At 45.9% G+C, this 22,427-nt stretch overlaps 1 protein-coding gene across 1 annotated transcript in view; it reads right to left on the bottom strand.

Moving 5' to 3' along the window:
* The window catches only part of PDSS1 (decaprenyl diphosphate synthase subunit 1), a 321,226-nt gene that overhangs the window by 9,691 nt on the left and 289,108 nt on the right, over positions 1–22,427 (bottom strand). Inside the window, exon 10 of the mRNA XM_085631745.1 lies at positions 21,832–21,912. Within this exon, the coding sequence (XP_085487871.1) occupies positions 21,832–21,912 (81 nt within the window). The remainder of the gene's footprint in view (positions 1–21,831; positions 21,913–22,427) is intronic.

The following is a 22,427-nucleotide window of genomic DNA, read 5'->3' as shown; positions in this document are numbered from 1 at the left end:
TCCACCCGCTGCAAAGCCTCAGAACAGAGATGGTTAGATGGGAAAAGTTCCTATCACTCACAAAGCGTGTCAGGGGATAAGAGGATGGTAACCGTATTGAACGGTGAAGGCACATCTTACTGAACAGTTTCTTGTGCGTGTAGCGGACTGTGCCGTACCAACACCACAAACACCTCCACAACACCAAACTGTTTGGGGGCGGGGTGTCTAGGATCTGCACAGGATCTTGGAAGATGAAAAACGCTCCATTTTTCATAATTACCTGGCAATAAAGCTGCACAGCAATGATGTCGAAAGAGAGGAGGATAAAGGAGAATGGATTGTAGTTCCCCAAATACCACTCGGAAAAACAGTCCTGCACAGAATTCTGTCCTCAAGGGAGCGTTATAAGAGAGGGAGGGAGGGTGCAGAGGGCCTCAATAATCGTTTGATGCGTTTTGTTCTGAGAAAAATGCTTCCTTTTTACGGAACATTTTGGCAGCGTGGTCTCTGGAGTTAGAACCTCGCACTTGGCGCCTTGGCTATGGTAGTCCCAGCGCGTTTATTTCTACAGTACACTGCACATTATGCTTGTGCGTTTCTACTTGGAGGGGTGGACTCCCGTTATTCAGATGTGCTTCCCCGAAGATAACCCCCTCCCCACCAAACAACTCCGCGAGGTGCTCCATGTGGAGACACGTGTTAAGACCCCTCCCCACCAGACACTCATCCTCTGAGAAAGGTGTTCTAGTTCGGGTTGCCACAGCTGAGATGTGGGTGGGTGGGATGGAGGGGGTTCCTCTTCGAGAGAAGCTGCCCCAGATTGCTTCCACGCATCATGTACCACCTCCTTGGCTGCCTGTTGATTAACAGAGAAGGAGCCAGTCCCGTCAGCCCTTCGCCGGCATGGCTGTATCCACCAAAATAGTATTTACAAGTAACGGTAACAAATATTTAAAGTAAAACTATAAATAAACCAGGCAAGCTAGGGGTAGAGAGGGGGTGCGACAAAGGCAATAACAAAAAGCCAAACATAACAGTACTGGAAAGGCAGCGCAGGGCACATGGGATAAATCAAACTACCACCCAGCGGCGCAATTCTTTTCAAGGGGAGGTTAGCTAAGGCCGTCCATATATCAAACTTTAGCAGTGATCACATGAGAACGCTATAATTAGAAAATGCGACATTTCAAATGGAAATGTAGTGACAGAACGAGCATTTACAGATTAACTTCAAAGTTTACGAGAAGGTACACACCAACCACAAAAATAACATTTGTAGCATTGGACTGAAATGTGACTTATAAAGATGACAAGTAAGGAATAAAACTGAGAATAGCATTTTTAAAAGGATTGGGTCGGTCCTTACCTGCACCAATCGCGCTAATCAGAAGTGCAAAAGTCAGCCAAAGAGCCATTATATTACTCACTTATTGAGCTTCTCAACCACAAGAAACAGATTTGCAAACAATCGGCCTGTGATATTAATTTCTTCACAAACAGGCGACAGCCTATCCTGGAGAGCAGAGCAGGCGGTGGATTCAAACAAGGTCCCGGTGTTGGCAGCACGGTGGTCAGCCTCGCCGAGGGATGGAGCGGGGACATGCAGGAACTGGTCCGGCTGTATATGAATTCACTGGGTCGAAGCAGGCCACTGTATATCCAAGCTGCCGCCTTTAGACCCACACTGAGACCCGACTCATGGCTGCAACAACAACAGAGCAAACTTTCCCAGTCGTGCGAGGATGTGTGGGTGGGAGGGAAGGGGAAGCCTGAGCGGGGATTGGTGGAGGGGGCTGTTAGTCAGCACTCTTGTTGGGGCTGGTTCCCAGGGGCTGGCCTTTTAGGAGGGAGCGAAAAATGAAAAGTGGGGACGGAGAAAGAAATATTGTAGCCGCTCGTCTTACTCGACGTCCTCACCAGAGCAACAAAACCTCGTAGGGACCACGTGAAATGCAAGCAGGAACAACATTGTTACCTTAACGCTTGTACTCACTGGACTTGAAACGCCGATCCAGCAGCAAGGAAGAGGCGACCCCACGTCTGCTCCGACCACGCACAAAATGGACGAATCTTCCGACGCTACAAAAAAAAATTTTAAAAAACACGCCCACCATGTGTAAAAGGGGCGGGGCTTCGAAGACACGAAACTGAAAAAACACGCCCCCGAATCGGAAAAAGACGGGGCTTGTTTGGAGAGACAAAGCTCTTCTCCAATTGCTGACCAGCATTTAAGAGGCCAGCCAATGGAGAAGAGGGAAAAAAAAGGGGCGGGCTAAAGCCCCACTCCTAAAACATTAAATTTCGCGAGCGAGACTGCGCAAGCGCAGCCTTCGCTAGCCGAGACCTAAAAAGGACACCGCAAATGCCATGAGTGCCCTTCACATCACTTCACCTAGGGGCTTCTTTTGGAGACATCACTATCGGGCAGGATCTAAAGCTGCTTCCCGAGGCCCTATTCCATCATACCATCAGCAAACGGCACAAGGCTGCACTAGGGGCACCTATAGGCTCATCTCTTTTTCAACCAAACTATCAACTCGATAAGATCCTTTACGCACTTGCTGGGCATGATGGCTTCGTGCAGCGTCACAGCTCCACGTGCGCTAACTACAGAAATGCCTCTTGATTCAGTGGGATGATCTAGTGTAGGTAAATGCCAGTGACACCATAAGAGTTTCCTCAAGCTCTCTGTCCTACATCTCGCCCTCAAAGCTTTCCTTTACCCAATTCAGGACAAGGTAGAATTCATCAGAACAGACTACATAACAGCCATTTACTACCTACAGAAACGGGCAAGTACCCATTCTTTCCCCTCTCATTACTGTGACAGAACACATGGTATTGGGCACTCAGCTACCGTATTCATCTCATGGCGGGGGGGGGAGCAACTTGGTAGACTGCATCAATAAATCCTCGAATGGTAACTCTACCCACATGTCCTTTACCCGTCATTACTTTCAACATGGGGGCCCACCACACACAGACCTGTTTCCCACCCACGAAAACACAATGCCCAAACCTCCTCTTCCGAATCCCACAGTCCATGAGCAATGTACCATACCTAAACTGGTCAGAGAATCACAATATAGTTCTTCTTAGACTCCGACTCTCTCCCCCCACCCCACCCCCGAGCCGTTGAGCTCTTGTCAGTACCTTTACCTTAAGGTGGCCATTCCTGTAGCTATAACATCTTCCGTGTATTAGTGAGATGCAAGCCAACACACTGCAAGATCCCTTCTTTAATGTTCATCAGGATAGAGTTGTGCTCAGAACTAACCCAAAATTCCATCCCAATATGGCTACCCCCCCATACCAGAGCTCAGTCATTTTCTCCCTGCCAGACACTGTAGCAGAAAGTGCCATCTAATCATCATGTACTACAATGAAAGGATCAACCCGTTTCTTAAAGCTGACCAGTTATTTATAGCCTTTGCCAAACCTCACAAGGGCCAACCCCTATCCAAAGCAGGTATCACCAGGTGGATAGTTAAATGCATCCAAACTTGGTATCATAAAGCTAAAAGAGCTCTTCCTGTTACCCACAGGAAGCACTGTACATGCACAAAGACAGCAACCATGGCTTTTCTAGGCAATATTTCATTCGCCGATATATGCAAAGAAGCTACATGGTCATCTCACACACCTTCCCTAGACCTAGTGTGAACATCTTAGCTAGACAGTGGTTGGCCAAATGGTCCTCTGGACACTATTTCAGACATCTGCATCAACCACATGTTAGCCACCACTTGTAAAAGGACACTGCTTTACAGTCTGCAGAGCATGTGTATTTATAGCAACATATGTTACGAACCAAGATTGTTACTTAACCTGTAAACATCTGTTCATAGCCTGTAGACCATCCTGCTCCCTGGAAGTGTGTGGCTGTGATCATAGATGTCGTCCTTTACTAAACTGTAATTTTATAGTGCTTACTTCCCCTGACTAGGCATTGAAGCGCTTTTTGGCAAGTAGTGTGCTACTCTCGACCCCGAAGGATTAGGGAAATATAAGTGATTAATTTGAGCGGTGGATATGTCTGTTAGTTTGACTAGGATAAAGGAGGGATAGAGGCGGTAAGAGTCTAGAAAAGGATATATGGGAGATCACAGTAGTAGAATTTGGTTTGGGATGAGTCAGTGTGGAGGTAGAGGATATACTAAGTTACAGGATGAGACTAGTAGAAGTGCATCAGAAGAAGTTTAAGGCTTTTTTCTACAGTATGAGTAAAGTAATAGATATATAGATACATAACTACATAAAGGTTATACATGTATTGTGAAATTATAAAGAGTGAACGTTGTATAAAGTTCCATATTTATGGCTAGACAATTAAACTCAGGGCCTCATTTCCAGAAAATAAATGATACAGCAGAGCAAACCATTTTGCTGCGTCATTTTAAAAGCACAGGAATGCATTTTATTAACAATATGATGCATTCATGTGCTTTCCCCTGCGCTGGCGCACAATTGGCTGCCATACACTAGCACCCTTGCCTCATGTTGCAAGGGTGCCTGCGTTGCAGGGATGATTGTTTTTTTTGCAGGAAAGGGCACCTTCCTGCACAAAAACAATTATCAATGGCATTTTCCTCTTTCTACGCTGCTGCAGCATGGAGAAATAAAAGTATTTCTCCTCACGCCACTCCCATGCCTCCCCTGGGGAGGTGTAGGATTCTGACGCATTCCCAGTTTTACAAAACTTTGTATATCTGGGAATGTTTTAGGTTCCAAGGGGAACACCCATAGCAACATCCATGGAACGCCCATTTCACATAAAGTAATGCATGAAAGGGACCCATATGTACAAGACCATGAAAGGTCACACAGGGTTAATTTACCTGGCCTTTTAAATAGGGGCGGGCACACTGCTCTGCAGGTGCATCAAAAAAGTGACACTGGCGGCGCAATGGCCTTGTAAATGAAGCCCTCAGAATTTCAGCTGTTGCTGTACATAAAGCTAATTTATGTATTTTTATAATTTTTCGTTTTTTAAATTTATATTTGTTTATATATTCAATATTTCAAGAGTGGATGGCTTAGAGCAACAATTATGTTAATATTTACATATTGTGATAGCTAATTAAAATAAATTATTTTCACACTGTATACTATACTCACCACTCCATAATACTCAAACCCGCTGTGTGAAAAACAATCTAACATGGAGTCAGTGTGAGGAGTCAAAAGTCAATGACCTGTTTCAAGGTACCCTTTGATGGAAAAGAGATTAGACTGTTAAATTTGTATGCTTCTAATATAGATGACTGGCACTTTTTTGAGGGGTTGCAGGAGGTAATGTTGGATATTGTAGGGTCCCTCATTCTATGGATGGGTGAGTTTAACCATGTTTTAGATGGAGGGAGGGATCGCTTCCCGCCAACAGATGGTACCAAACCGCTGATGACGGTAGCCCTTGAGAGTGCGATGCAGAATTTGGGTCTCTTGGATCGGTGGCACATGCTGCACCCTGATAGTCTAGAGTACAAGTCACTCTCGATTCCACAATACCTAGAGCTGGTTGGACAGTTTTTTTGGTCGGTGGTTTGGAGCACTCCTGCATAGACAGTCATGCATATGGTCAGGTTTTTGTGAAACAGCCTAAACCACGCAGCATAAGCTATGCGAGGCTGAACCGCGGAAGCATGAATGTCTAAACCACGGATATGCCTTAACCACGCATATTCGTGTTTAAGGCACATGCGCGGTCTAGTTGCTGCTGGTGCCAGAAGCAGAAAGAGGAAGGATCGGGACGAGGAGGGGGTGGGGGTGGGGTGGCTTGTAAGGGTTGTGGGGTAGTTTTCAGGGCTGGGGGGAGGGAGTTTTAGGGCTCAGGGCAGGGGGGCAGTTGGGAGTTTTAGGGCTAAGGGGGCGGAGATTATTTGGGTTGGTGGTAGTTTTTAGGGACCATGGTAGTTTTCAGTGCTAGGCTGGGGTAGGGAGTTTTAGGGCTAAGGGCAGGAAAGGGGCAGTTGAGTGGGGTTAGGTTTTAGGGGGTGGGGGCTTGGTTTAGGTAGGGGGCTGAGGTTGGAGTAGTTCAATAGTAGGGACAGGATAGTGGCAGTTTTCTGGTCGAGGGGGCAGTTGGGCTGGGGTAGGCCAGAAGTAGGGATTTTAAGTTTAGGATCTTTAGGGCAGAGGGGCAGGAGTGTGATCTTTACCATACATGCCCATTTACCAAACATGTCTTTACTACGAAATTGCATGGTAAACACATGTATGGTAAAGACGTGGTCAGGGTTTAGACCGCGTGTTTAAGGCATGCATTTTTGAATCACACAACCCATGTTTTTGTCACATCACTCCCCAGCCTAACTGGTGTTGGACTGGAGTGGGTGGTTGAACAGAAAGTCAAACATGGCGTATGCCCTCTGACTTAGACGCCACAAACCGAGAGAACTTGCAAGCAGCCATAGACATCTAGACTACTAATACCTGGGGAACCATGGACACCAGGGTGATCAAATGAAGGCTTTAAAAGTGGTGGAAATGTATTAATACTATTTCTGGGGTGCGTAGAAGGCTCAAGCAGATCTGAAGATCTGGCAGGACTGTTTGGCAGACCTACAGAAACAGGATGTGTACACGGTGAGGTTATGTGCAGATACGCTAGCAGCCCATAGGGAGGTCTGCTCCGTCTGGGATATGCTAGATAAAACCGGTCTAAAAGTCTACCAGCAGTTGTTACACAGGGAGGGCTACAAATCATGTGAACTCCTGGTATGCATTCTCCGGCTGGAAATGGAGATCATCCCTATTGTGTCTATATAGTACACACAAGAACACCCACAAATCCGCCGTCAAGATATTCTAATGACCCTATTGGAATATTTTAAGTTGGTCTACTGGGCCGGTCCAACGGACTCTAAGGGTAGGATGGACAGGTTCCTTGCAAGGTGGGGCTCCCCAAGCGACTGTTACAACTAGAGGAGGAACTCAGAAGTGGTAGGTGCGGCCATTAAGGCATTGAACAAGTCCAAGGCCCCCCATCGGTGATCGATTCCCTGTGAAATTTTACCATGCTTATTCCTCAAATATTTTTTTATTTTTTCGAGAACTTGTTGGAGGTTTATTTGGAGGCAAGGGAGAAGGGCTTTTTACCACCCACTATGTGAGAGGAGGTGGGGTGTTTGGCACTGAAGCCTGGAGGGGACCCAGTGGATCCATCTGCGTACAGGCCCAGACTATACTTCACACTGACCTTAAGGTCTTATGTAAACTAGACCTTGAAAAGGCATTAGACACAGTGGAGTGTACCTTTCTGAGGACAGTGCTAGGAGGCATGGGGTTTGGAAATAACTTCTGTGCCTGGATAAAACTATTGTACACCGCACCCTCTATACGCATTAAGGTGGGAGGTGAGCTCTCTGTACTCTGGCTGGTGGAGAGGGACACTAGTCAGGGCTGCCTCCCCTCGCCCCTACTGTTTGCCTTGGCAATCAAGCCCCCTTGCGCTGCTGCTTTGCAGAGTTGGCACCCTGGGTGATTCAGGTAAGGAATATTAACCACATACTTATGAATAGATGTTTACAGGATAAGTAACATTCTACTTCTTGCACCTGGCGTATAATGGTGCCCTCAGTTCCAGTGGTATTATAGGGCACAAATGCTGAGGAGCACAGGGAAAATGACTGCCATTAAATCCACACACTTAAGTCTTGTACTACTCTTCTTGGAATAGTATTTGTTATGTACTTGTTTTTCGATCTGGAGCGCACACTTATCAGCTAGGCAAAGGATAAATCTCTCCTTAGGTGGCTCATGTAGGAAAGACTCCCAAAGTAGAAACTAGTCTAAGGATAGCCAATGAACCAGCCAAAGCAGTAGAACAACCCTGCGAGACAGTAATGTATCATAAAGATAAGTGTGGATGCCCAAACAGCCACGTGGCAAGTATCCAAAACAGGGACTGAGCTCAAGAGTGAGGACCTGGTTGTCTGCCTTTGCATGGACTTACCTCTTGAAACATTCAGTGGCTTTTTCTGCCAATTCATAGCTCATTTTAATGTACAGGACCACTTCTTTAGAATACATGTGCCTCCAAGGCGCCTTCCCTTATTTTTCTACCCAGTTGATTTAAAAAAAAGATTTTTTTCGCTACATTGTTTCGACTACTTTACGTAGTTACTGAGTGCCATCTTTAGAACATTTCCTCTGTGTTTGAAGTGCTCAGAGGAGAATCCGCATTGGTAAAGGCAATAAGTCTCACCTATCCAAAAGGTATTTGCTTTGCCAATGTTTTTTAGCCATGCTGGACACCAACCTGGCTGCTGTTTAGCATGGCTAAAAGTTTGTCGTGGAGTACTGTAGAGCGGCATAGTGTCATGAAGTAGAGTGATGCAGAGTGGAGGGGGGTTGAGGGGCACATAGTGTCATAGAATGTAGTGTAGGAGCATTGAATGGTCTAGAGTGAAATATAGAGGAGAATAGATTGGAGCCTAAGAAGCCTCGTACCATTCTTTTCAAGGACCAAGTCTAAAACATTTGGATCATATCCTGAATGTCTCAGACTCTCTGTGGCAGAAGAAAGACATTGCCCACCACAGCCCCTGCCCCTATGGAGGGAATCATCTGCATAGTGCTCATTTGGAACTTCAGCTCACTACTGGAAAACCCCATGGCAGTCAAGAGGAAGTCTGTCATCTGGAAGTGGACTGGCAAATTTACTTTAAGGAACCAATCCTCAAGGTACCCAATACCTGTTTCCCACACCCTACAAAGATGAGTCGCAACCACCTCCATCACTTATATAAAAACCCAAGGGGCAAGGTAAGGGTGGAGAGCAGAACTGCTAATTGGAAAGGTTTCGACCTCTGTGACCTGGAGATACCGTCTGGGGAATGACAGGACAGGTATAGGAAAATACACGTCCTGCAAATCCAAAGGCACCACCCAGTCTTTGTTCAGTACAGGAAGGATCTGTGCCAGAGTGAGCATTTTGAACTTTGCCTCAGTCCTCCATCATGAGGAAGCAGCAAGAGTATTATTCCTCACCCTCAGAGTTTGTCACCAGTTCGACTTCCTGCATTGGAAAAAAAATTAAAGGTAAAGCGTAGCCCCTTTTAACAATCTGCAAAACCCATAGGTCTAATGTGATGTATTTACAGCCAGAGACAAAATCCGGTATTCTGTCTTAGCAGCTTCTCCCTGCGGGCTTGATAAGGCAAGTCAAAGCAGCTTGGTTACCTCTGAAGCAGGGGAGGAATAGTCAATGGATTGCGGTCTCTGCTGTAGTGAAATACCTCGGCTACCATTGTGCTCTCTGTCCTGAAAGAGCAAAGTATGCTGTTGTACTAGCTGAGAAAGTTGCACGTATACTATACTCCTGGGATAGCCCTTAAACTTGGATTTGACCGAACAGGTCAATTGGGCTATAAAGAGACTATTTTTTTTAATCTTTCAAGCACCAAGTCAGCCTTTACCATGAATAGTCAAGATCAAAGGGCATGTTCATATGGGATGCTTGGACATCTCCTGAGATGCTAGTCGAATGCATTCGGGCGTGCCTTGTAAACACTGTAATGGTGCCAATAGCACAAACTATTGTTCTAATTGTGTCCAAGCATTCCTGCACCACATGTTGCTATGTCCTGTCTGTCTTGGATTGTTTGGACCAGTGATTTCCTAAGGCCTTCAGGAACATCTGTCAAGATCTCATTGGCCATTATCTCAGGAAAACATTTTGTCAAAGGCAACACAAAAGTATTAGGTTTTAGTCTAATCGTAAATATTATCACCACAAGGCTTTCAGGTATTAGATGTTTTGTCAGATTGGAGATGCCAAGAATAGCTGATACCAAGTGGCCATGTCAGTGTCTGTAAGGGCCACGTTAAATAGTAGTAGTAGTGGTGGTGGTTCAGATAAAAGCTGGACCAGACTGAAGAATTTTCATCAATAAATTGGCTCTAGTTTCCAGAGCAGGCAATTACAAATCTAGCACTTCTACTGCTATTTGCACCTTTGATGGACAAGGTAGTGAGTCCAGCTCTCTGGCGATGTATTCGGTCCACTGGCATTTTGCAAGTCTAAGGTTAGCACGTCATCAGTGTAACGAGGGGGGCAACAGATTATCTGCTTCCTCGTCATCAGTATTGTGAGGGAATTAAGTATGCCTTGGACCGAGTCAAAACCAAAGAACACCTCTATCTTCCGATAGAACTAGTGTTGAGGGAGATGCCAAGAATGAAGGTAAACTGCAACAAATGGACAGAATGCTGAATGATCCAAACTTTCTACCCCAGTCAAGGGATCTGGGTTAAATCCACCGTTCTTTTGCCCCACTAGGCCACCCTAGTTTGGACCCTAGAATGAAGGTCAGGCTACACATCCACTGGTTTTGATTTAGTTATTTCATAGCCTAACATCCACTGGTTTTGATTTAGTTATTTCATAGCATAACACAGGTCTTGCACGGGCTGACGTCAGTTTGGTATCAGAAACCACTGTTGTGATTAAATCTGGTACCTGCAGAAACTGCAGTGGTACAGAAGGGCCTGGTGTGACCCTGGGGCTGGAGGGCAGTCTGGACCAGGTTTGGTATGGGTCCAAGAACGATGAGGCAGTCAAAAAGGCCCTGCTGGTAAAAGTCCAATAGGGGCTTCCACAAGGCCCAAAGGCAGTCCGTAGAGCAAGGAAAATCTGCAAAGAGGTCTCCTTTAAGGCTTCAATTTGTGGTGCTCGACAACAGCCTGGAAAATCAGGTGTGTCCCAGTATCAAATGAAGGACCCAGCTCTGACACAGAAGATGCCGGACAGTTTGAGTGACGCCCTTACAACTTCTCGTTCGACTGAGTGGTGCACTTGAGAGGAGTACCATTTAGCTTTCTTGCACTTATGGTGCATTTTCAGTTTTGTCTTACCAGAAGAGTTAGTGAACTCGTGACCAGCCCTTTGACTTGGACTGGGGCCTCCATAACGCTTCACCTCTCACTCTTGGATTACCTTTTGTTGCACATGGGCCCACTTATCATACAACTTGGAGCTGTGACCACTAGAACCCAAGCACCATGGGCACACGTCAAGCAGGTCTTTGATGGACATCTGCTTCCTGTGGGCGTGATACAGATTGAATCCTGTTTTAGGAGATATCATCCCTGGCATACAGTCTATGACAAAATTAGGAAACAAAGTTGGGAGCAGAGATCTAGATCTGTGTTGAAGGATGCTGTGCAGAAAGAAAGGAACTGGCATCAGTGCATAGGGGTAGTGTTTATAAGCGGCTTTGCTCAGTCAGTGTGGAGCCAATGCGAGGAGTATTCCTGGGAGAAAATAAAGATGTTCTGGTCCAGTCTCCCATTAGGGAATATTCTACAGGTGAAGAATCTGTGGTTAGAAGTATCCATCAAATATCTTAGAAATGTCAGAGGCATGTATGAACATTCTTAAAGTGGGGTGTTGCCCAATCACAAGGGTATGCTATGCTGCCAAGTAGGAAAACAAAATGATAGGTGGAATGCTTGAATAATCTTGGGCACTGTTATACTCGGACCACAATCTGGTCCATTGTTGCATTGTACACCATGCCAATCCAGAAACCAACCATGGGCAAGTCTGACTTGATGCTCTCCAACATAGTCCAGATCTCAGAGAGAACTGCACAGGACCTGCAGTGGTGACCAACCGACTGGGTCAGGGCAGACCCTGCTCCCTATCCCAACCAGACCCCACAGTAGTGACAGATGCGTCACTTCTGGGAGATGTAGCGATCAAAGGACTCTGGTCTCTGTCGGAATCTAGACTCTACGTCAATTTGCTGGAGCTCAGATCGATTTGCTTGGCACTGAAAGCCTTTCTTCGTTCATCAAGGGAAAGCTGGTTCAAATGTTCATGGACAACACCCCTGCCATGTGGTACTGCAACAAACAGGGCGGGGTTGGGTCATGGAATCTTTATCAAGAGGCCCTTTTTCTCTGGACTTAACTGAAAAAGCAGGGCATATCCCTTGTGGTTCAACACATGGAAGGTTCTCTAACCGCTAGAGCGAACAAACTCAGCCATTTATGTCTAGCGGATCATGAATGGCATCTCCATCTGAATGTGGCGTAAGGTCTCTTTCAACAATGGGGAGAGTCTTGGTTAGATCTGTTTGCGTCCTCCAAGAACACTTAATGTCACGGGTTTTGCGCACTGGTGTTTCCAAGGCAGCTGTCACTGAGATGCGTTTCGTCTTGAGTGAAGCTCGAGCCTCCTATACACCTTTCCACCAAAATCACTCCTGCCCAGAGTGCTCAAGAAGATCAGGAGTGACCGGGCTCAAGTCATCCTGGGCACCTGGATCTGGACTGGGCACAGAGGTTGGTATCCAGAGCTTCTCCAAATGAGCATAGATCCTCCGATCAGGCTGCCCCTTCGGGAGGATCTTCTGTTGAAGCAGCAGGGGGAAGGTCCTCCACCCGAACCGGTCAACGCTAAGCCTTTTTGCGTGGAGATTGAGCGGCCGAAGATGATAGCATTTGACCTTCCTACTGAAGTCTGTAATGTTATTTTGCCAGCCAGGCGTCCCTCTACCAGGACCTTGGCACAAATTTGTAAAATATTGTACAGAAAGGTCTACTCCTTCCCTTTTTCACGTTTTGCTTTTTATTTTGCACCCTGCCCAGCATGGCTCTACAATAGACAGTCTCAAAGGGTGCCTTTAGCCCATCTACCTTCCTGAGGCTGCCAGACCAACCCTCGTTATTCAAATCTCCCATTGTAAATATATTCCTCAAAGGACTTGTACATATGTTCCCACCTTCTCTTTTTATTATGCCTCAGTGGGACCTTAATTTTGTTCTCACCTTTCTAATGTGCGCTTCATTTGAACTTCTGCACAACTGTCCCCTCCAGCTGCTTACTATCAAAACAGCCTTTTTAGTGGTAATTTCATCTGTCAGGAGGGTGAGCGAATTGGATGCTCTGTTTTCAAAGCCTCCTTACCTGACCATCTTCCCTGACAAGTTGGTGCTTCGCACTAGGACCTCTCTCTTATTTAAAGTAGTAACACCATTGGGCAATCTGTTACCCTGCTCACTTTCTATGCTCCTCCGCAACCTTCTAAAGAAGAGGAGCGACTCCACCATCTGACCGAAAAAGAAGTGTGTCGTTCTACCTTGACCACACAAAAGAATTACAGGTAGATAAACTCTTCATGGGGTATGTTGGAACAAAGAAAGGTTGTGCGGTGCAGAAGGCCATCTTGTGATGGGTCAAACTCTGCATCAAAATTTGCTATGCCTTGGCCAAATAGCAGCCTCCTAAGGGCTCATTCCACCAAAACTAAGGCTGCTACCATGGCATTGCAACGTGGAGTTCCAGTCCTCAACTTTTGTCGGGCAGCAACGTGGGCAGCCCTGCACACGTTTACCAAGCACTGCTGCCTGGTCAGTCAGGTCTGCAGGGATGACCTTTTAGACCGCTCTGACCTGTAGGACTTTCTGGTCTAAACTTATCCACAGTGTCTCCGCTGGGGATGGTATTGCTTAGGTATCTATTCAAAGGTAAGGAATCTGCGGCTGGATGTCTCTATCAGATGGACAAGTCACTTACCTTTGGTTATGTCACATCTAGTAGAGACATTATCTAGCTGCAGATTTCTTACTGACCCATCCATCCTCCCCGAACTGCGGACTGGTTTTTAGGGTCAGGGCTGATCCCTTTCAGGGCACTACGTGCTCAAACACACTACTGTCAGCACACATCATGGCTCAGCACTTCTGGCGTGGAAGATCATGAAAAGTAAATGAAGTCAGTGCACAGAGGTGGTACCTACATAGGTGACACATACGTCAAAACGGCACTGGCGACTAAGGCGGAGCCAAAAGATGCCACCTATCCGCGCGCAGAGGTATTGCTCTAAGAAAAATCTTCTAGATCCAGTCTGACTCCTGGGAATTAGAAATTCAAAGGTAAGGAATCTGCGGCTAGATCATGTCTCTAACAGAGAAGGCGTTACCGAAGGTAAGAAACTTGTCCGACTGGTATATAGTTTGCAAGTGTGGTTGGGTTCACAGTGGGTTTCTTCAGCAGAGGGATGAGGGTGGCAGCAGTGCTTAATTTGTAACAAAATGAGTGCCAGCACACTCGTCAGGAGACCACTGCCAGCGCTAGCAATGATAATACAATCACAACTGCTAACCATTATACTCTTACTAGTGTGACAATTCTGACTATTCCAGGCCCCCAAAGCTATAAGAATGGCTTGGGCGGCAGGTATACGTCAATTAATGTATATTGAATTAATAAACAACTGTTGTGTTCATCTCAAAATTAGACAAACCGTGCCACCAAATGACAGGCTTTCATAAGTGTCGGTGTCGACAATTAGGGGCCAGTGTTGAGCACCAGAAACCACTGGCTTAAATTAAGCACTGGGTGGTGGGAATGTGGTCAAGTCAATAGAGGCATGCAGTATGGGTGTTAGTGCAATGCTGATCTGAAGAAGTCCCTTGGTAAAGAGTTGATGGGGCAGGGGCCCCCAAGTGGATTGACTGCATGGTGAATGTGGTTTCATCTGTGGTGATGGAAGGCCACGTGGTCAGGGTTGGTTCTCGCTGGGAAGTGGTGTTGACCAGACGACTGGGTCCAAATTACCTTAGATGATGGTGATTTAGTTGTTGAAGAATTCTGAAAACTTGGTACACATGTCTTGTGAAGGGGGGATATTGCTTGCGGAGACTGGAGGTAAGCTGAAATCCTTGATGATGGCGAAGATCTCTTAGTTATTGTTCAGGAGTCCATGCAGTCTGTGATAGCTATGCACGCTTAGTTCCGGATCAGCTGGGGGAAGTGTCTTTAGGTGGATTTTAAGATGTCTTTGTCTGAGGTGTTGAGGGTCAATCTCCATTTGCGCTCCAGTTGCTTGCAGTGACGTTTTGTAAGCCTGAGTTCCATATACCAGCTGGCACATGGTTGGGATCTTGCCATGGTGCTGCATTAGACAGGAGGCAGTGTGTTGGGAAGGCAGTGTGTTGGCGCAAGCAGTGATCCAGCTCTTAATGTTCCTGATAGTGTTCGGTAGGCTACTAGCGTGAAGATGGTGGAGGTCCAGTCTGCCTCTGATTTTATTCAAGCTCCGATGAGCAGGTTCGGTGGTGGTGGTTCTGGGGTGATGCAGGATGAAAAAGTTGAAACTCAGTAGTGTGTGGTCTGTCCGGGTATTTGCTGCTGTGATGTTGCTGAAGGCGGTTAACATTGAGTACAGGAGATGTACAACAGCGTGGGTGAGTCTGGTAGCATGCTGGGTGAGGCCTAAGTTTCTGAGGTTTTCTATCAAGGCAGTAAAGATTTGGTTGGTGCGGTCTCCTAGGTGAAAGTTGAGGTCTCTAATGAGAATGAAGGAGCTGGGATTGATGATGGGGTGCAATTGTCTGTGATGTCACTGGCGAAGCTGCTTCAGGTTCCCAGAGGTCAGTACATGAGGGTTCTGCACAGAGTGCAAGTGAGGTATGCCATATAGCTAGTGGCAGTTTTCATGGAGGTGGAGCAGCAGATTGTACCCTTGTATATAATGGAGGCTCAACCTCCGGGCTTCTGCCGATGTTTGTCTGGCAATCTTATAACCCCAGCCGGGAAGAATGACATGACGTCCAGGTCAGATGTTGAGTTCAGACATGTTTCCGTAAGGAAAAGTAGGGTGCAACGCTAGTAGTATGGCTCAATGAGCACATGGCCCATGCCTAGGCATAACCACTGCACTTTTTAGTGGAATGCTTAAGTTAATCTTGGCTTGTAAATACTAAGGGCCATACTGTAGTCTGTCATTTTTTGCCCGCTCTAGACTGGGATCAGCCTTTCTCAAATATTGTTGTTTCAAACTATGTTAAACAGCTGTTAATCTCTCTAGTCCTAGTTCTAACATTTCTGTAACTCCATATTTTTTTTTTCTAAGAAAATTAAAGTTACAAGATAAAATATTGCAGTAGGGAATTTTCACTCTCCATATTAGATAAAGGCCAGGCCACTCAAAAGCTGTAATCTTTTCCGCTTTTCACTGTAGATGAGTTTAAAGCCTCACTGGCTAAAATTAAACAAAGGGCAACTTCGAACTGGGTCCTGCTACCATCCTTAAGCAACCAGCCGAAACCCTTTTATATTTATCCTTACATAAGGCCTTGTGTAGAACCGGGCAAACTTAAATTTGCAGCACCTAAGCCTATTTTAGAAATGTTAACACTGACCTTTCTCTCATGAAAAACTCTTAGCAGGCACATTCTTTTAAATACTATTGCTAAACATTTCCATTAGCATCTTTAGTCTCCAGATGACTTAGGCCCCACTTAAGCAGTGTTTTGTCATTACCAAGGCACTGATTGAGAAGAGAGAGAGAAACAGAAAAACATGGTGTTCGAGTTAAATCTCTCTATGTGATGGTGTTGCAGAGCTCTTTGCATCGTCCAGATGAATGCAAGACCATAGTTCGGGAGGGCCAGTGGGAAGTCTGTCTAGCTAAGTGTGGGCCAGTTTCAAAATTCTTAAATCTAGCCAAAGCTTCCAGTGCATATTATCCCAAACATTCCCATACAGGTGTACGACAAGCATCAAATTGCCAAATGTTTATTCGACAAGCAACAGACAAAAGTTCTTGAGATAGGAATCACTGTTCATTGACAGCTCTCATTGCTGAATCAAAAGGGTGGGGGGGGGGGGAGGGAGGGTGGGAGAGATCATAGGTGAATGTGTGCATCGCAGCAGGCACAGTGCAGACATCCCAACGTGAGGTAAGCCTTTGTGGGAAGAGCTGCACAGACTCTAAGTGAACTGACCTGGCAGGGTGTAAATATGTTACACCCATGCCCCCAGATGACCTAAAAGGAAATAGGGGTGTACAAGTAGATGCTCTTTTTTTTTTTGTTTAAATTTGTTTTTTGGGATTTCGCATTTCATTGTACAATTGAACGTCATTGCATTATAATATATTCACTTAGATTTATTGTCAGTTGAGTGATGACTATAGAGAATAGAGTTCATAGTCTAATTACAAGTCTGACATTTTATACAAGGTACAGTGGAGCATTCTGGGAGGTACCTACTTGGCTAGCGGTTAGTTCTGTACTAATATACGTACTGGACCGTGGTTGGGTACAGATCGCGCGTCCTGGGTTTGTTATGTGAGCCCCTCATTTAACAGTTTTGCGTTCTCTAGTATGATGTTTAGTGAATGCGTTCCCATCTAAAAAGAATAGGTATCAGTTTTAGAACAGTCGATGTAGGGGTAAAACTACGAACGTTGGGGGTGAACTGTGGGAGCTGTTGGGGAGCTACGAGAATGTACTAATTGTGTGAATGGTTGCAGTTCCGTTGCGTTATGTGACATAGTGTGCGGGGGAGGGACTTGACTGGTCGGTTGGACCCAGTGGGTGGGGATCAGTGGCGGCTGGTGAAGTTTTAAAGTAGTGAGGCGTGAAATGGAAGCAAGACTTTGCCTGATCAAGTGTGACTGCACCTCGAGAATTTTATATATATATTTTTTAAATAGGTTAAAATGGTGCCTTTTGCAGTACAATTTTGATAATAAAATAACCAAAATTAAAAGTTTTTGCAGGCATTTCTAAGGAAACTGTGTACACTTTGCTTGCCAAATATTTTTTAAGACTCAGTTGGTGTACAGACTCTTAGGGCAGGCTAGGGTCGTGTTTGGGGCAGATGTTTGTGTCGTCGCTTCTGTAAAACAGAGAACACCGGATGTAAATGTACGCTGGCGCCGTCCCCTTTACATGGGGCACAAGCACATTTCAATGATGGAATCCACTGCCTTTGCACCGCGCCAAATTGCAGCAATGTTCTGCTGGAGGTGGGCCTAATGCGTATATGAAAATACGAAACGAAAATAAAAAGTGATGAACAGCGCAAAACTAATTTTTTTCATTCTTTAGCTCATTTCCATCAAATAGGATCCGATGTGTTCCAAGCACACACGCGTTGTGCACAGCAAGTGCTACGGCCTCGTGACCTACTCTCCAACTCTGGCAACCTGCTGTCCAACTCTGGCCGCCTGCTGCTGCCGTCACTTCATCAAGAGGGAATTGAATTTCTGTGCCTGCACGTTCCAGGCGTTTTATGTGCATGAATAAAACCCCATACTTGACACTCTGACACGAGATTTGCAAGGAAGCGATAGGATCCTGACAGGGTGGGAACGAGGTGAGAATGGGGGTGGGAGCACCCCCGTGTTACCTGCATCTCTAGAGGCCAGAGCAGTGCGAGCAACTCCCACAAGGTACTGCGACACACAATCTGCCTGCCACATGTGAGCAGGAGTTCAAAACATTCCCAGATGTGGCTGAGCAGGTCCCAGGCGCAGCGGCCGCATATAGCCGGCAGCTCGCCAACCTCCCTTATTTGCAAGCCTCCCGTGCATGGGGGGCATCCGGAATCCAGCAGGAGGGACGGGGTGCTGCGGGCTGCATCTGCGATGAGAAGCAGCCCGAGTTTTGAACTTCTTGGCAACAGCACTACCCAAAGAAAACACTACACAAATGCCGAGAAAGGCGCTGTCATCAAAACATTAATCTACAAGTATATGGAAAACAGAAAGACAGACGATATTCGTGCACTGGTGGGTGGAAATGGGGTCGTCGCGGGGGGAGGCCGGAGGGGTTTAATTAAAAAAAATGTTTATCTTACCGTCCTGCGCCACCTCAGCTTTCCGCCGTCCGGCGTTTTCCAATTCCGGCTGCAGCTCTACTCGTAAGCCCACCCCCCTCCCCTCTGCCAATCACAATGCTGCAATGGCAGCGTTGTGATTGGTGCGCCGCATCTGAGTGCGCCCCACCTGGGCCATTTTTCTCTGTAGGCTGAGAAAAAGGGAGAGTGGGCAGTCCTGCTCGAGGGCAGGGCGGGGAGTGGCTTTCCCAATGTATGGGTATTGACTGTTTGGTCGGCCCCAGGGCCGACCAAACAGTCAGTACACACAACAGTGGGTAAGCCACTCCCCCCTCTGCCCTCGAGCAGGATCACCCACCTCCAACCAGGCACTTCTGCTTTCTCGCAGTGCGAGAAGCAGAAACATAGTTACCATTATGTTTCTGCCTTCTCGCACTGCAAGAAAGCAGTAGGCGGCGCCCAAACGCCCCTATGGAGGAGCCGCCACTGGTGGGATTGCCTGGTGGGGTCCCATTAGATGTCCAGCTCTAGGTGTCTGGTCTTGCATTATCTTCCGCTGGTCCCATGGGGGGTAGGGGTAGGGCCTGAGATTGGGAGGCTGTCGGTGATTCCGCGTGCGTGGTTTCGTGGGTGAATTGGTGCAATAATTGTGCCCATTCTAGAGATATGGGATGTTTGCGGGTTCCCCTCACCTGACATGGAAGTCTCAATTGGAGGTTGCCATTTCTTTTCCTTTAGGATACTCCATAGACCTTTGTAACGCGTGGCTTAGCAAATTCTGATGGGGGCAGTAACAGGAACCTCACGGCTCTAGTGGAATTATACGTTTTGCTGGAATACTGCAGGTTTGTGGCTTCCCTTGGAGATTTCAACAGGTGCAAGCAGGCAAAGTCTTCAGTCTAAATACCGGGGAAAAACATTCAGGTATCGGCATGGGAAACCGGATTCCCACACATTCTTTCCCCAAACCTGTAAATCCCAATATTTCCCCCTTATTAGAAATCTTGTATAGTACTCAGCTACCCACATGCGGTTTCTGGCACTTTAGCAAGAGATAGCAGCTAAACAGGCCATGCGGACTCAGAACAGCCAGTTTTTCAGCTGTTTTCGAAAATTAGACAGCAAGGTACAACATCTCAAGGGTTTCAGTAGGACAATCCAAAGCCTAGGGCCAATGTATGTGAATGACCGGCCTCCCATACGTGCCCATTTGATTCTGGGAACAGTGCCCAGAGAAAGGTCATTGGAACGCTGGGAACTGGCAGGCTGATGTGATCTCTCCATATAATGATGGCATTGAGGGTCACTCTGATCTTGCTCTGTGCACGTAGCACAGGGCTTTAAACTGGATCAGTTTCTCCACCTTTAGCCAACAAAGCTCACGGAGGAGCAAAGAGCCAGATGCGCTCTTCGAGAGTCTGTAGAGCAGCCTGGCGGCCAAGTTTTGAACCACTTGAAACTGTCTTATGGAGGCTTTGTCTGCCCCTAGGTAGAGAACAGTACCATACAAGATAACTGCTTGGATGACTGTCCTTTGGACTGAGAATTGGAAGTATCCAGATGATGTTTTGCAGCCATTTCAGGAAGGCAAAGCAGCCACCTTCGCAACCTGAGGCTTCATAGATCGCTTTTCATCCAGCAAAAAGCAGAGGTTCTTAACCTTATGAGCCAGAGCAGGAAGAGCATCCAAGGTTTCTGACCAGGGTTGTGGGCCCCAGAGGGACAGGTTCTTTTCCAACACCAGTACCTCGGTCTTTTCTCTGTTGAGTTTAAGTGAATTATTATTCATCTATGAGGCAACCGGACCCCGGCAGGAATTCAAGGCCTCAGGGTTGTGGTTTTGTGTGGATGTCTGAGAGAAAATGATTTGTGACTCATCTGCGTAAAAAAAATAAGATCCGGCCACAACTTTCAACTAAGTCAGCAAGTTGGCATACATAGAGTTAAAAAACACCGGACTGAAGACTGAACCTTGGGGAACCCCTGAGGTGAGGGTGTATCGTGAAGAGGCGCTGGCTGAGGTAACCTGGAAAGTACAATCCTTTAAAAAGGATGCCATCCAGGATAAAGCCGTTCCTTGGAGACCTTAGTGGTAACAAGGGCCACTGGTAACAGGAACCCTCGGTGATAGAAATAACGGAACATCTGAGAATGACCACATCACCTACATCACAGCTCACCACATCTCGGCAGGTAAGAGTGAAGAAACCCAGTTATGAAGGCTGAGTGGATTTTCCAGGAGGGTCACCAGACACAATCGCGCGTGTAGATCTGAAAAAGGCCTTTGTTCCTGAAGAGTAGTTCAGCCATTTCCAATGATCCGGCTCTCTGTAACCTGGTAATGGTACACTTTGGGAGAAGCATGTTATTCTCAGTGCTTCATGTGTTTACTCCTCCACATAGCAATGGACTTGAAGGAGTAATTTACTAAAGGAAAGTATACCGGGTAGGTTAGAAAAAACAAAAACATATGAAAGCACATCTTCCTTAGCAGTGTAAGCTCCTTCGTCTTTAAAAGATATGCATCTGAGTGCCAAATGTAACTCCTTTTGAGGAGAATAACCAACTAGAGAAATACTAGGTATTAGAGTTATACAGCCATAAGTGCCTTACTAGGGACATTTTGACAACTGATGAGTTTATATACACTTTTATTTCTGTCTACTTCTTGTTCTAGAGTTTTAATGAGCTGGACTTGGAATCAGATGAGCAATGCTTTTGCAGCCTGTGAAATAAATCTGTGACTGATCTGCTGCTAGATCTCCTTCTTATGGACTACTGTAGTGAATTGTAATTTAAATATTTGAGTAAATACAGTTATATAAATGAAAGCAATCCAATGTATAAAGAATACATTTACTTAACCCCAAACACTGACTGAATTTTGAGTAAGAGGCTTGGGAGGAATTCACTTTTTTTCTAAACTAAGCCCAGATTCTATTAAGTGAAATGTGTGTTCTAGTCTAACAGAATGTGCAAAAATGTACAAATCAAACAATCCCCTTTACATTCTGCCATCTTCCTGACTTTTCCTGGCGATCGACTGGCACACAAGGTTGTAAGTGCCAGTCCTATGACATGCAGATGTGAATATCACGTTATTTGGGCCAGCATCCTAAACATATTTCTCTAGAGAGACTCAAAGGGGGAGAGGGGACAGGGCTCCTCCTCAACCAATTAACTTCTGGGATTCACATTTCATTGGCTATTCAATTACCAATGCCATGATTATATTTTCAATTCTCATTTATAGCTCACTTGGTTCTTACCTGTCGAACATACTGCCAGGCACGATCGACATCACCTGGTAAGCTGAATCGTCTCATTATCAATGTATTCAGTTCTGGAAACTTGGAAGCAGAAAAAAATATATTTATCTGTTGTCCTACATGAGCAGATAACTCACAGATTATCTTCTCCAACATACATTTTTGTGAATAAAAGCCAATAGTTCATACAAACATGTTTAAAAAAAAAAGTTGTCTGCATCACTGATTGAAACATTTTACTGTTCCATAAGTGCAGGCACGTTAACAGTTGTAACATTCAGTGTCCAACAAAGTGCATTCAGACCATCCTCTAATCAGTGAGGACTAAATGATAATAAAATTAACCAAATTAGAAAAAGATGTACACTAAAACTTGCATTTAAAAAAAAAGTTATTAATTATTTTTATTGTGTTTTTGCAACTGAAATAAACAATACTTATGTGCCATGTGGTGACTTACCGCCACATGTATCATGTCTTACTGTTGATCAGACTTTAATCCAAGGCCACCAGTGCCAGAGTCCCAGTAGCCCAAATGTTGTCATATTTATTTTGCTTCCCTCGCAATTTATAGACCAGCTTTTCCATAACTGCCC

This window comes from Triturus cristatus, chromosome 10, assembly GCF_964204655.1.
Source record: "Triturus cristatus chromosome 10, aTriCri1.1, whole genome shotgun sequence".
NCBI lineage: Eukaryota > Metazoa > Chordata > Amphibia > Caudata > Salamandridae > Triturus > Triturus cristatus.
This window is presented reverse-complemented; position numbering and strand designations above follow the sequence as displayed.